Source organism: Rattus norvegicus, chromosome 13, assembly GCF_036323735.1.
Source record: "Rattus norvegicus strain BN/NHsdMcwi chromosome 13, GRCr8, whole genome shotgun sequence".
Taxonomy (NCBI): Eukaryota; Metazoa; Chordata; class Mammalia; order Rodentia; family Muridae; genus Rattus; species Rattus norvegicus.
The window spans coordinates 39,565,944-39,582,329 of record NC_086031.1 but is presented as its reverse complement, the minus strand read 5'-3'; the positions used below and the strand labels follow the sequence as shown (position 1 = coordinate 39,582,329).

Here is a 16,386-nt window from a genome sequence, read left to right as displayed (position 1 = left end):
TTTGGTATGTTCATGTGCCAGGCCCACACAAGCCGGAGTGTGTGTGTTGATCAGAGAATACCCTCGGAAGTTGCTTGTTAGGCCCCAGCTTGCTAACACTGTAACGCTGTACTGGATACTTTAGACTCCCAGCTTCCTGGTAACTCTTTGGTCTTTACCTCCTGCCTCACCTCAGGAGTGATAGGATTACAGAGGCAGATCTCCACATCACGCTGTTTTATACAGGTTCTTGGGATCAAAGTCTGATCCTCAGGCTTGGGCAGTGATCAGAGCCATCTCCCTAGCACAACAAAGCGTTTTTTGAGTCAGGGTCTTCCTACCTTGCTAACTGGGCCAGCAAGCCCCAGGGGTTCTCCTGTCTCCACCACCTCCACGTAGGGCTATTTTTATATGTGTTCTGCACTCAAGCCCGCATGCTCAGCAAAGCAAGCACTTTGCTGACTGAGATCTCTCCCCAGCCTCTACTTCCTTTGTGTGGCTTTTACCCTGCCAACCAGCATTAGTTTTAGCATAAGAATTTCTGGTGGCCCCAAGTGAGAAACACAGCTGTCCGATACTGTCTGTGTCAGAACTAAGCAAACAGCCACATTTTAGATTCAGGGTAACACCAGACCAATTTTAAGAATGTAAAGAGGATAAAGCTGAACTCTGTAAAAAGACTTTTTTTAAATGAGATTCATTAAGAGGATCAGAGAATGATTCTCACTTCGCTTGAAACGGGAATGGATTCTGACTGACCAAAAGCCAGAGAGTCCTCAGACACGGGCTCACCGACAGGAGCAATGCCAGAAGCACACGCACTGCGAGAATGCCTAAGGCCTCGATTTAGGAGTCAGGTAGGAATATTTTGACAAGTTTTTGATACATATCTCATTCTCTAAGGCTGGCCCCATATTCTCTAGGTGGGATGCATAATTTTGACCTCCTGATCCCCCGCTTCTGCGTCCTGAGTGCTGGGATCACAGGTGTGCAGCATTTCTCTTCCTTCATGCAGGCTGAGACCGGAACCCAGGGCTTCAGGTGTGCCGGGCAAGCATTCCACCCACTGAGAGGAACTCCCAGCCCCACGATTTAATGGTAGACAAAAAATAAAAATACAAAATTTTAAAAAATCAAATGTCATCCTTTAAGCAGTTTTTATTTGCCTTTCTTTTTTATTTTAACCATTTAAATTTACTTAGGAAAAGTAAGATTATTTAAGGAAGCAGCACCCAGTTTTAGAGTAATTTAGCACATTTATATGTGAAAAATACAAAATTACTCAATACATCTTTAATACACAAATACATATACAAACATTTTATTCTAATAATATTCTTTATCACTTCAATTTAAACCATTCCATTATGAAAATTTCTTAATTGAAGAGAGAATATTCCTTTAAAACTCTAAATGAAACAGAGCTTTCTCAACTAATTTATAGCCACACAGCCTTTAGAATACATGATTTTCCAGTTCACAAGTCTTCCCTTTAAAACTGTTACGGCTTGTCATGGTTTTTAAGATAGAAGGCCCCAGACAGCAGGGAGGACCCCAGCGTGCAGTGCTCAGAGCAGGTCTTCTCAGGTGCCCACCCACCCTCTAAGTGCCACCAACCTCGCATGAGCACACTTGCCACACTAACATTTCTTCTGAGTGCTCACTTGGCCATCTACCAAACTCAAACCAGAGCCTGCACCACTGCAGGCGTGCAGGCTGGCACCCGCCGTCAGAAATGCTCATCTCACGTAGGTGAGCTCCCGGACACTGGGAAGTATGTTAAACAGGGTCCCCAAAGGAATCCCGTTCCTTGAATGGTCCACCTATTCCTTAACTGAACGGACACGTAAGGCAGGCTGGTCCTGGACAGCAACTGGACTGCACGCACTACAGGGAACGCCCTTCACCCTGAAGAAGAGGCACACGTGTGGACGATGGAGACTTTCAAAGAACTGAAATGGCTCCTGCTCAGACTAGGCACTGAAACACCTCTACAAAGAACTCGCCAGATTGTCTCTTCACTGTAGAATGTTCCATTAAACTAAAAGGAAAAGGATACAGAAAATGGTTATTTATCATTCACATCATCTTAATGTCTATACTATCGAGTCTGAGAAGTTGAAATACCCATTATACACAACACACATATTTATTCAAGTAATTGGTGCTTGAACATGAGTTAGAGGAATTCAGGATAGGGCCAACAATATGGCTCAGGAGAAAAAGGGGCTTGCCACTGAGTCTGCTTGACCTGAGTTCAATTCTTAGAACTCACATGTGAAAGAAGATCCAAGTCCCTCAAATGAGACTCTGACCTCCAAACATATGTTGTTTGTTGGGAGATGGAGACAAGGGATTCCCTGGGATTTGCTGGCCAGCCAGTCTAGCTTAATGAGTGAGCTCCAGATTTAGAGAGAGACTGTCTCAAACATAAAGTCAAGACTAATAAAGGAAGACAACAGATGTCAACCTCTGGCGAGAGGCCACATACATGAACACATGAACACCAAGTAAATAGATTAAAAAGAAATAGGCACTTAGGATAAGTTTCATGGCAATGGCAGGTCTGACAGCACCACTGAGTGAGAACTGTGTGCCAGGACTTCGTTTTACTTCTGGCATATTCTACTGTGCTCTGTGGGGCAATGCCTCCTCCTAGCTGGTTCTGCTCTAGGCTACCCAATGATGCTCCACCTTCTCTAGTCTTCACTATCTCTACTTTCTCTGGTTCTCACTTTTCCCACTACTGAAACACTACCTGGGTGGGTTGGGCTTGAACATGACTCTGAGAATGAGGACAAGCATCTCATGGAAAGACAACCTGTAAATAATGCAGTGGCGCTAAGAAGCTGTAAATAACTATGTTTACACTCATTTACAGCTTAACGATTTTATTTCTGTTTGTGTGTGTCTCTGTCTGTGGGTGTGTACACACAAATGCAGTGCCTGAGGAGGCCAGAAAGGTCAAGGGATCCCCTGCAATCGGAGTCGCAGGCAGTTGTGAGCTGCCTGACACATGTGAACCAAGCTCTGTATCTTTGAAAGAAACTCAAGCACTGTTAGCTCCCGAGCCTTCTCTCCAGCCCCATTATTTTTAATTGAAACACGGCACACCTCTTTCCCACGCCTCACTAAAATGTCAGTAGATAATAAAGGACAAGTGTTCTTAGAAGGAAACTACATGAAAAAGAGATCAAGCTACAGCAATCAACTCTTGGTGGCTGTGAAGAAATACAGCTAAGTGCTTCAGTCTGAAAGTGGGAGGGAAGCAACAGAAAGTACATTGAATGTCAGCTCTGCAGTCACATAGCTTCCCTGTATTTTATACAACAGAAAAATTGTAAAGTTTATTCTCTAAATACAATGGCAGGAGAAATTCTAGAGAAAATATCAGGTAAGGTAGAGTTTTAATGATGTGGTCATATCTTATTTAGTCGTGGAAATATAAACACAGAATATAGATCTACCCAAAATTGTGCAGCAACTATACAAAAGTGTGGAAACTTTGTTTTGTTATTGGTGTTTTCTTTTTCCTCTGAAATAAAGTCTCATGTAGCCAGGCTGGCGTCAAACCCACTGTATGTCGAAGGACGGCCTTGAGCTCTTCCTGCATCTGCCTCCCAGTGCTGGGTTCATGGCCTGTGTCACCATGCGCCATCAGATGATGGAGATTGGCCTTTCCAGTCTGGCTAGAATGGCATGCAATTGAGAGGCAAGCATGTGGTGTGGAAGTGGAGATCCTGATCTGTCTTACTGAAAAGTTTTGTCAACTGCCATGCCTGAAGTTGGACAGACAAGCAACAGAAAAGGAAGAATAATCTATAAAGAGACAGGCAAATCCAAGAAAATCAGCCAAGACTTGGGGTTAAAGGCAGTTAAGATTTGATTCCACCCCCTCCTGAGGTTCTGGTAAGTCAATAGTTGCTGAGGAAGGAGCGATGTTTTCTTCAGTGCTCTACCACAGGCAGGCTGCTCATGCTCTTATCAAAGTAACTCCTCCCCACGTTCCTGTAAGAACAGCACACACAGACACACACACACACACACACACACACACACGCACGCACGCACGCACGCACACACAGGAGAGGGGCAAAGTTAAAGGACAGCATTTGAAGAGGGTGAGCTCAGCAGGAGTGGAGAGAGTCAAGACAGAGTAACAGGGAATAGGTATGATCCAATGCCTTACACACGTGTGTGGACATGTCATCATGAAATGCATTGTTACATGTAACTAATTCCTGCTACAGAAGTGTCTGGAAGAAGACCCAGCTATTTGTTTTACAGGACCTAGGCATAAGCCCACAAGCTGGTTGCCCACATGTTCCCAGCTATGCTGTGGCCCCATGTGATTTCCTGGGGGAGCAGAGTGGCCAAGGCAGGGAGGCTGCTCTGTACAGCTTTGCAGAGCCCGACCTCAGACTGTGTCCAAAGATACAACCACAGAAACCCAAGAAAAGTAGCTTAGGGTGAATTACGATGCAGATAACAATTAGGCCACAAGACCCAAGCTACTGGTAGAAGCTGGAAAAGCTGCAGGAAGTTGTGGGTGGGAGGGAAACTCCAGGCAAGATCATGAAACAGGCCAGCAGGAAGTGTCTAGGGATGTCCCAGGATACAAGGCTGGGATCCCAGCACGCCAGTCCCTTACTGCAGCTTCCTAGTCTCAGTAAGTACGGTGGATTTGTGCCTACCAACCGTATGCTGGTTATTCCAAGATGTTTGTCAACTAATATCCGTCATATATGCTCTCAGTCTTGTAAGAAATATAAAGGGCACCAATTCTTTAAAAAAAAATTAAAGTAGGAAAATGATTCTGAAACATTAACAAAAGCAGCTCACTACCAGTCATATAAAATATACATATGCACATGCGCACACACACATACACACATGTACACACATGGTGGGGAGCAGGAAGAGAAGATGTGATTCACTCTAAAAAATTTTATTATTCTAAAGTTTATAATGAGGACATGTCTTTCTAAAGTACATAATCAGATAAAATGATTCAGCATAAAGAAGAGCAGGATAGGAGGCTGGAGAGATGACTGAGCTGGTAAAGTGCCTGCGCTGAAGCCTGCGGACCTGAGCTCAGATCCCCAGCATCCACATAAGAAGCCAGGACAGCAACGCACACCTGTAATCCCAGTGCTTGGGAGATGGAGACAGGGGTGGGGTGGGGGGGTCCCTGGGATTTTCTGGCCAGCCAGTCTAGCTTAATGAGTGAGCTCCAGATTTAGAGAGACACTGTCTCAAACACAAAGTCAAGACTAATAAAGGAAGACAACAGATGTCAACCTCTGGCCAGAGGCCACATACATGAACACATGAACATCCATGCATGTGGAGGAACACAAGCGTGCACATACACAGACAAAATGACTTAGACTCACTGACTAATTTGAGAAAGGAACCGCTGTGATACTTTGAACTCAATACCTGCAAGATGGTTTTATCATAATGCATTTCCCAAACAAGGAAGCAGGCTCAAAGAGACCAAGAAACTGAAAGTATCATCAGCCATTTGTGGAAGAACCTGGAGACCTGGAACCCAAGTGGTTTGACTCCAGAAGCTGTACCACCTTTGGCCACCTCAAGCAACTCATTTGAGGAAATCTTGCAGGGACAGAGTGTGGTGTGGCACAACTTAGATCTCAACATTCTAGGTGTAAGAGGCACATAGATCTCTTTAGGTTTGGGTTTGTCTGGTCTACATAGCAAGTTCCAGCCCAGGCATGGTTATGTAGAGAGATCTTGTCTCACAGAAGAAAGAAGGAAGGAGGGAGGGAGGGGGAAGGTGGGGGGAGGCATGCAGGTAGGCCTGCCTACATTTGGATATCCCAAGAATGAGAAGACCATGCAGCACAGTGCTGGCTCAAATACACACCTGACTACAGACCACAGCAGCTAAGCAGCTCCATCCTCCTGAGAAACGCTGTGCATCGAAATGAGGCTCTCGCACTGTTCACTGTCTTCTGAAACTCTAAAGGAAAAAGGCAACAGTTAACAAAGCTGTAGAACTCAAAAGAAACTTCAGAAATGATCCGCTACCCTAGCTAAAGCTGGGAGGTCATGATAAAGCAGTGGTAGAACCTATCAGTTCCCTGTTCTTGAAGCACAATATAAAAGTCTTCTCTCTTAAAAAATGTTTAAAAAAACTTAGAAAAGAATATATAAGACAGGGTTAACATATTATGACCTGCACCCAAACCAAAGTTTTCTACATTTAAATTAATTGTAGACCATCAATAAGTACTCTTTGTTTTACCTGTGAACCAAAACATTTCCTTCTTAAAACTTAGCAGTAGAGAAATTATTTAATCATCCTAAGGATCCAAACGCATTTCTTTCTCCTTATACAATATGAATTATATAATTTGTTCTTTAACAAATCCTGTCAAAATCTCTAAAGCCACTGTGGTGATTCTCCATTTACTTAGCTAACCCATCACTGTTGTCTTTTGAGACAGGGTTTCCCTCTGTAGCCCAAACTGGCTCCAATCTCCCAACCCTACTGGTCTTCCTGAGTTGCTGAGATTAAAGCAAAGCACAGTCACACACAGATCAAACATAGAAGATCTATGTTATGATCCCAGAGTTCAATAAGCTAAGGCAGGAAGATCACGAAGAGTTCAAGGCCAGCAAGGATTACAAAGTAAAATGATAGCTCAAAAAAAAAAAAACAAAAACAAAACAAAACAAAAACCCCAAAATAAACAAAAAATAAAAATAAGGGCCAGTGAGGCTTGGTTGGTAAAGTACGTGCCCCAAAGCCTAAGGACATAAAGTCAATCTCCCCTAACCATAAAAAAACAAAAACTCAAGGCAACACAGGTGGATCTGGGGCTCACTGCCTGCCAGCCTAGTTAAATTGGTCCAGGCTACCCAAACTGGCCAGTGTCAGTACAACGCTCAAAACGAAGGTGGAGTGATTAGAGAAGACACTTGACATTACACCTCTGATCTCCCCTCATACATGTATACACACATGTAGGTTCATGCAGACACAAATGAATGGATGAACACACACACACACACACACACACACACACACACACACAAGCTAAAAAACATTATGGGATAAAACGTACCTCTGAATTCGATGTTTTCTGCATATAAAGGCAAAAACTCTTCTGACTCCTACCATCACAGGATCCCAATTATTATAATGGCATAGGAGAGTAACAATAAAAAATGAAAAAAATACAGGGATAGCGCCTGCAAAAAATAACCAAGAAAACTGCACCTAAAACAAAAGATTAAAATAAAACCCCAAAATTATCATTAAGGCAATTTTTTTTACCTTTAATGTACATTAAAATACAAAGAAGACAGAGTAAACACTGACAATATGTTATAAAGTATTACTATTTAAGAGGATTCAGGACTTCAATTTACAATTCTACTTGCCTAAATAACCAGTAGTAACACTTACTACTCTAAAAAGAAAAGTAGGCAAAAGAAAAGCAACAGCGGCGTGCCAGTAGTTACAAGGCCGCTGCCCAGAGAACGGGAACGACCACAAATGGAGGCTCTGGGCCAAACACCATGTGATGCTCATTTCCTCTGCCATGGTCACCCCTGCTCACAATTGGAGTTTCCTTCCTCAATTTCCCATACTATCTTCAAAATTTTACATTTGGAAATAAATATTATGTTCCAGCTGTAGTTCTTAATGTTAAAAGCAAGTGAAACCCTTAGGACAACTTCTGCGAGCATTAGTGTCTGGTTCCCATGAAAGTATCCAAAGCAGCTCTCTAAGCAGCCTGCACCGAGGCCTGCGGTGGATGAGGGACACACTGGTCATCTGGTTTATAAAAGCCTGCACCAAGGCCTGCGGTGGATGAGGGACACACTGGTCATCTGCTTTACAAAAGGAAATAGCCACTCCTAATTGCTAGATGAGGAAGATGCGTTTATCCTCTTCTGGGAGTTACAAAGAAAGATAAGGATAAAGCAGATGGCTCAATAAAGTGTTTGACTTGTAAGCAGAAAGAATTAAATGTGATCCCTAGAATCCTAATAAAAATTCTGGAAATCCCAAGAACCCAAATAAAAAATAAGTGGGTAAGGTGGTGCATACTTGCCCTAGCACTGGGCAGTGGAAACCCAAGGATCTGTCAAGCCCACTGGCCAACTAGTCTACTTAGCAAGCCCCAGGGGCCAGGGAGAGACTGTCTCAAAATGGCTGGACAGCACCTTAGGAATAATACTCAATTCTGTCCTCTGGCCTAAATTTGTGCTCGACCGCACGCGCGCGCGCACACACACACACACACACACACACACACACACAGAGAGAGAGACACACACACACACACACAGACACACACAGACACACACACACACACACACATGTGCCATATGTACTTATCCAAACACATGCATGCGCATAAAAGAAAGGAAAGAAAGGAGAGTTTTCATAGGCAAAACTCCCTCTGCTGGAAAGCACATGCTGGCCCATTTAACACCACCATTAAAACAGAAAAGTTTCATGAGATGATGTGTTTGGTGAAGGCTTTCAAAGAAAACATAACAATAACCCTCCAACAGTGTTTACCATGCAGCCTCTTTTACATGGTATATACACACAGAGGTTAAGTGACTTGGGTAACGCTTACCCAAGAATGAGTACTCACTGCATTTAGATATCGAAGTATTGATGAACTGTAACATTTTTGAATGATTACCAGAACATCTAATAATGTAGAAATGCCAGCACAGAAGTGTTTGTAAAGATGTATTTATTTATGTGTCTATGTAAGTTCCTGAGTATAGGTATGTAGAGGTGCTGGTAGAGGCCAGCAGAGGGAGTCAGATCTCCTGGAGCTGGCTGTAAGCTGCCTGAAGGAAACTAAACCCAATCCTCTTTAAGAGCAGTGCATGCTCTTAACATCTGAGCTAGCTCTCTAGCTCTACAGTATGATTTTTAAACAATGAATATGTATATCATTTAGAGTATTTGGCCTTTATCCTTGAGCTATACAAAGACCTTAAGAAAAATAGCACTAAAATAAGGCTATTAGCATACACTATAAATCTTGTAACTTTCAAATATTTCTCTTTTTAAATTGTATTAAGCTAAAACACACATATATACTATGATTACCTATGACTTAAAATATTTAAAATTCAAATGCAGAATAAGTGGCTGTCTTCCTCACAGTTTTAGGCAAAGGGACACCTCTCTCCTCTGCCACCCTTAGAAGCCCTGAAGAAACCTTTTCCTCAGGATGTGGTGGCACATGGCTTTAATTCCAGAACTTTGGAGGAAGAGGCAGGCAGATCACTATGAGTTTAAGGTCAGAAAAGAAACTTCTAAGTCATATGGGTAGGGGTGAACTAGGATGCATGCTATGCCATTACTGTAGACGCCAGGGGTCACCTGGTTGTCCTTCCTTAGGTGCTGGCTTTTCAAAGAGTCACTTACGACCAGACTCTCCCTGTGGCTAGATGGGCTGCTCAGTGAGCCCCAGGATTTCTCCTGTCTCCACCTTCCCCAGCATTGCAAGCAACAATACTCCCAGCACTTTTTTTCACATGGATTCTGGGGATCGAGCTCAGTCCTCAGGTTTGTGGGGCCCCCTCCTCAGCCCCAACTCTTTAGGTCTCTATGTCCCAGAGCCTCTCTTAGAAAGAAAGGCATCAAGCATTGTCCATGTCTGCCTCCCTTATTACCGACATCGCCCTTAACCATCACTAGGTCTCCTTAGCCAGCCCTGCAGTATCTCCTGAGCTTACCTTTTGCATGCACATGTCCGCTATGATGGAGAGAGGTATCGTAAGGCTTAGTGCAAGTGTGCCTATCAACGATGAGGTAAGAAAGCAGCCCCTAAAAAGAAGAAAGGAAACATAACTTCTACATTGCAAACATACGAAAAATGCCACTGAACAAATTGAGCCAACATTTCATGTCCTGTAATATGTGCCTGAAAGGGGAACACTGAGGGCAGACAGGGATACAAAAATAATAGCTACTAAAATGACTCCAAAGCTTATCTTTGACTAATGAAAATGCAAACATGGAATTATAATGTGTTCTGGGTACTTTATAGTATTTATGAGATCTGCTTGCATATATTATTCAACTCTGGACATATAGTTTATATTTCATTAATTTAAAATATTACTGAGCAGAGGTTTTAGTTTTGTGCTGATACCTAGCAATACCTTTAGATTAAAAAATAAATTTTAAATTATGTGTATATGTGTGGGTTTTTACATGTGAACGCAGTCTCCTTAGGGACCAGAAGAGAAGGTGGGATCCCTCTGAAGCTGGAGTTACAGGTAGTTGTAAGCTCCCCAACATGGGTGCTGGGAGCTGAATTCAGGTCGTCTGCAAGACCAATATGCACTTTGAAACACAGAGACATCTCTCTAGCTTCCAAAAACAGCATTATTAAAACTGAAATCACACATAAACTTTAAGAAACTGATAAGCTTGTGCCCACAAGGCCCACCTCTTAAAACTTCAATCTGAGAGAAACTGAGTTAAGTATAAGACTATAATGAATGAATCACAAAGTCTATATGGGATACTGTGTTCAAATGTACTTTAAACTTATTGTCATTAAAAGAGAAAAACTGTAACACATGTCAGCATCCCAAGCTAGTTCATTCATGATTTCCATATCTGGCTCATTCATTTGCAATGTACTGAATATAAACATAACCACAAAAAGAGCCTGTGAACAAACAAATATTCCTACACTCCTCCCTAAGTAAGCAATCCCAGAGTCCTATATCCGCAAATTCACATTGCATTCCCAGCTCGTATGCTGGATGTCCATTCCTTCACGGCAACTTTCATTTGTACAAGACTACTCTTTATATGGTGTGCACGCACGTGTGCTCATGCAGGCTAGAGGCCAACAACCACTCTGTCCCCTCACCACCTAGTTTCCAGATGAGCTCTCGAGCTGACCCTAGGGCTCAGTGGCTCAGCTATGCTAGCTGGCAAGCAGCTTCCATGGCTGTCTCCATCTCTGTGCTGCCTGAGTGTTAGAGCTGTGTGCCACTCTGCCTGGACATCCAACTCAGACCCTCGTGGGTGCAGAAGAACTTTATCAAGTGAGCCATCATCCCAGCCCCCGAAACTGCACTTTAAAAATAAATATTTTTACTTTTTGGCAGTTCCATACATGTGAACCAACACCTTGAAAGCATTTTTACTACCTTAAATTATTTCTCTTGTCCTACTTAGCTTCCACTATCAACTTAATACAGCCTAAAGCAGGGATTCTCAACCCTCCTACTGCTATGACCCTTTAACACAGTTAGTGGTGACCCAACCATAAAGTTATTTTGTTGATAACTTGATAACTCTAATTTGCAGGATATCTGATCTGTGACTTCTGTAAAAGGGTCATTCCATCCCCAAAGGGTTAGAACTGCTGGCTTAGTGTCATCTGAGGGAGTCTGAATTGAGGGATTGGACTGGCCTGTGTCATGGCGGTTACAAGATTGTCTTAATTGATGATTAGTGTGGGAGGGGCTGCTCCGACTTCCTCAATGCTGGGCTGTAACCTGAAATGTAAGCCAATAAGCCCTGTGCTAAGTGGCTTCTGGTAAGTGTTTTCTCACAGCAGCACAGAAGCAGAACACAAAGAGTGTTCGTTCACGTATTTGTATTCTTTCATCTATTAAACAGATTTTGAGCTTCTTTCTACGTGTCCTCTTTGCAATGGGTCCACAAAAATTAAAATATATTCGATTACAAGTATGTATGCAGAAGGGAAGTGCACAGAAGGGACCATAAGAACTCAGAAGACTGTTCAAATTACTCAAAAGTTAGCAAACCGACAAGGAGTGAACCACAGGAGAAATAAGAGAGCCTACCATAACCACAGAAACTCGGACAGAACTGTTCCAATGAGGCCGTTGATAATGATACACAGCAGTACCACTTTATTGGGAAACTCGAAGTCCTCAAAGCCAGTATAATGAAGTAAAAAGAAGCCCGGCCACAAGAGCAGCAGATTAAACAGACCTACAAACCCTGAGGATAGAAGAGACATGTTAAAGTCAGGACTGACTTCAATCCTCCAAACTTCACAGCACTGTGAGAAACGTGAGCTCTCCCAAGGGGCTTCAGCTCGTTGCCTAACTGGAGCAGGTGTGGGTTGGTTTGAAGATCCGATTCTACAAACAGATCAATAGCAGGAAAATACTCCACCAAGCACCTGGCAACTCAAGTGCGGTTCGGCTGAAGCCAGCTCAGCCGGTGAAATACCGGCTGCTCAAGTGTGAGTGGACTCCTCAGCAGGCAGGTGGGTCTGGGGACATGCACACATGGCTCCCTGGGACCCACTGGCCAGCTAGTCTGGCTGAATTGTGAGCTTCAGAAAGTTCAGTGAGAGAGCTTGGAACCCATAACATTAAAATCTCATGGAGGAGAAAAAAGGCCTCCATCATCTCTCAAAAATGACCTGTGAATTTATGATGTCAAGTAAATAAACATGAACTTGCCAAAAAACATTGGAATATCCAATTTATCTTCCCTGTCTACCTTTCTCTTGATCATCACAATGTAGACAGCATAGAACATAGCTCCAGCAAGGGACCAAATGGAACCTGTGAAAACCAACACATGATTTAAACTTTGTCTGCATTCATGAACTCATTCAACATATCCTACTGCACATCCTGAGAGTCTAATAATACATTGATACTAAATAAAGAAGTGAGCATGCACAAGTTAAAAAAAAAACCTAACTCATTCCATCCAGATCCTCCCAATAGGATAGGAAGGGAAGGGACTGATGGATAAGCAAATATAAGCAAAAACATTTGCCTTGGTGACCTAACCAAATAACCACACAAATTCTAACAATGTAAGTCAGATAAGTAACAGTTTGTCTCTATTTTGAAGCATACACTTCCATTTTTTTCTCTATATCACTGATTCTCAACCTTCCTAATACACTTCCCTTTAATACACTTCCTCATGTTGTGGTGACTTCCATGGATAGATTCATTTTGTTGATACTTCATAACTGTAATTTTGATACTATTATAAGTCAATCTGTGTTTTCCGATGGTCTTAGGTGACCTCTGTGAAAGGGTCATTTGACCTTCAGTAACTCGCAGGTTGAAACATCAGCTCTCCATGAACACTTTGACATGTGCTATTTTGTACAATTTAACAGACGCTTCTTTCCATCTCTAAACCATTGCTTGATCTTGTTCTTTCCATCCTTCCATATGAATTCACAGATACCCCACGACAACACCCACAAGGTCACACCTCTTCCACCTAGCATCCTCTTTCTACTCTAGTTTCCCATTGATTTGTCCTCTGTTTTAGAGAATGGAACATTTAGTAATGTTAAATACAGGGTTACAGGTTGGGAAGATAGCCCACAGCATGAGAACATAAGTCTGAATCTCCATGACCCACATCAAGTCAGACATAGAAGTGTGTGCATCTTTAATCCCAGGTCTCCTGTAATGAGATGGGGGACAGAGACAAGAGACTTCCAGGAGTTTACAAGCCAGCAGCCAGGCATACACAGTGACAAATAACAAAAAAGCCCATTGCAAACACGGGAGAAATCAAGGATCAACACCTGAGGTTGTCCTCTGACACCCACACAAGCATTGTGTCACACATGCACACCCACATGTACACAAAACACACACCATATATCCAAAGAGTAAAATGTGTCATTAACTTCTTCTCTAGTAACTTTATTTTATAATTCTCGTATCTTATTTTATATCAAGAACTCTTTGAAAACTACAAATATAATTAATATATGCATATAATTGGTTGAAAATGTACAATATAATGTGAATCTCAGTATGTAAATAATTACTACTGTCTTCATTAACTTGTGTTCAATGACCCTTATATAAGCCTTTAAAAACAATTCAGCAATGTCCCAAGTGACCATACTCAATAGTTTAATCTACTCAAAAGAACAATATTAGTCTATTTTTATTATTATCAGAACTTTTAAAGCCTGTTAAAATTCTGCACTCAAAAAACAAATGTATATTGTGTTTTATATACACAGAGTAGCTCTGGGTCAGAAAGAGGAGACGTAGGTCAAAGCACAGGTGACCAGGCAGTAACCACAAAGAGTCTGAAAACCACTGCTCTATTCTATGAACTTCAAATATCTAGAGAAGTTAACTGATTTGGGCTCTAGTTACCTTTGTTTTTGCTAAATGTAGCCAGTGGATCTAAATTAAATGTTTTTTATAAATAGTGACTGCTAAAGAAAGGAACAAGATGGGTAAACTAGTGGGTAAAACTAGTGGGTAAAAGTAAGAAATGCAGGCACAGGAAAGGGAGCAGAGACTGAGGAAATGGCCAACCAATAACTAACCGGCCCAACTTGAGACCCATCCCATGGGCAAGCACCAATCCCTAACACTATTAATGACACTCTGTTATGCTTGCAGACAGGATATTGTCCTCTGTGACGCTCCACCTAGCAGCTGACTCAGAGAGATACACTCACAGTCAAAACAGTGGACAGAACTTGGGACTCTTGTGGAAGAATAGGAGGAAGGATTATGGCCCAGGATATAGGAACTCCAAAGAAGACTAACAGAATCAACTAACCTGGACCCTTGGAGACTCTCAGAGACTGAAACACCAATAAGAACATACATGGACTGGACCTAGGGTTCCTTACACATACGTAGCAGATGTAAACATTGACCTTCATGTGGGCCCCAGACAACGAAAGAGAGGCTATACCAAAAGCTGTTGCCTGTATGTGCAATATGTTTTTCTAGCTGGGCTGCCTTGTCTGGGCTCAATGGAAGAGGATGAGACACTTGATGTGCCAGAGTTGGGGCAATAACTAGGGGGTGCCCCACATTCTCAGAGGAGAAAGGGAGAATGGAGAAAGGATTGTAGCAGGGGGTGACTGAAAGGCAGGCAGTCAGCAGGATGTGAAGTGATTAAGTAAAAAAAAAAATAATAATAATATAAAATAAATAAATAAAATTTTTAAAAAGAGAAGACCATCCTAGATTAGGGAATAAATCATCTATAGTCTAATTTCTTACTGTACTTTGAAGATACAGAGACTTCCTTTCTATTCCACACGCATTTTGTGCAAAGCTATATTCTCAGTACAGTGTGCTTGCAAATGATTAAACTTGTCATTAAATAATAAATAATACTTACAACTCTCTAAAAGAAAAAGAATGACAACAGGATATTTCTCTAGCCTCCAAGTGTCTCCCCACAAGATGCTTGTTACTTCTAGTCACCTGGCCCTGGAATACCCTGCAGACACTACTGTAGTACCTTCATCCCTAGCAATAGGTTAAAGCAATGTCATGGGTCCTTGCAGAAAATGTAGCAACACCAATCACATCAGGAAATATTACTGTCATGATATTAATACCAATTTGGACAGCATCAATTTAACGAGGAATAATTCTAGACAAAATCCAACTCAAATGGAGAAACACCGTACAAGATAAATGAGCTGTACCCTCCATAGTTGTCAAATTCATAGAAGACAAATGAGACTGCATTAGGGCTACTGCTGAAAGGACATTAGGGGACCAAGATAACCAAATAAAAAGTAATAAACGATTCCAGGCCAGTAAAAAAAAAAAAAAAAAAACACTGTGAGAAAGATGGCTACATTAAGGATGGGTCTATAGCTCATACTATCAAAATTAAATGTCCACTATAATAGTAACTGCTCGTGAATGATACAAAAGTGGCTGAGAAAATTAGTAGGTAATGCTAATTCTTGATTTTTGTAATTGCTCTGTGGTTATATAAGTTCACGTCTGGAGAATTTGGATGAAGGTCATATAGAATTCTATTAACAGCCTTTTTTATCACTTACAAAGGAAAAGTTAAATTTAAAAAATGACTTTTTAAAAGACCCCGATACTGGGTCAGCAAAGTGGCTCAGCCAGTAAAGAGGCGCTTGCTTCCAAGCCTGGAAACTGAATTTAGTCCCTGGGACCCACAGTGACAGGACAGACTTGATTCTTATAGGTTGTCCCTGACCTCCACACATGAGATGTGCAACATGCACACCCACACACACGTATGCACACACACACACATGCAAATAAGTGTAATAAAACTAACTGCCTGTTAGTGCTCACTGTGTGTGCATAGGTCTGCATGCACTACAGTAAGCACAAAGCTTGCCTAAATGCCCTAGCAGAGCAGTTAGGGTCTTACCTATCGTGTCTCTTCCAGCAGACTTTTCAGATCCAGACAGGTTCACCAGCACCACGCCTCCAATGCTGTGAGAGCAACACTCATTACTGACGAGCAAAATAGCAAGGGCCTAAGAAACTAGTCATCTGGATTAAAGACCAGGAACTCCTCTTAGCTTTGGGTAAAACTGTCTGAGAATGTACTGATTTCATTGATGAGTGTTCATGAGCTCACCAGCACAGCACAGTGCAGCT

General features: G+C 42.1%; 1 protein-coding gene across 5 annotated transcripts in view; it reads right to left on the bottom strand.

Annotated features, from left to right (window-relative positions):
* Positions 1–1,119: 1,119 nt before the first annotated feature.
* Positions 1,120–16,386, bottom strand: part of Slc35f5 (solute carrier family 35, member F5) — a 36,958-nt gene continuing 21,691 nt past the window's right edge. For 4 of the 5 annotated variants that reach the window (XM_063272063.1, XM_006249671.5, XM_017598688.3 and 1 more), the window contains 7 exons: positions 16,154–16,218; positions 12,451–12,555; positions 11,821–11,980; positions 9,724–9,814; positions 7,074–7,228; positions 5,870–5,965; positions 1,120–2,020 (listed from right to left, as the gene is read on the bottom strand). In XM_063272063.1, the coding sequence (XP_063128133.1) occupies positions 5,890–5,965; positions 7,074–7,228; positions 9,724–9,814; positions 11,821–11,980; positions 12,451–12,555; positions 16,154–16,218 (652 nt within the window). In that variant the 3' untranslated portion in view covers positions 1,120–2,020; positions 5,870–5,889. 5 annotated transcript variants of the gene reach the window in all.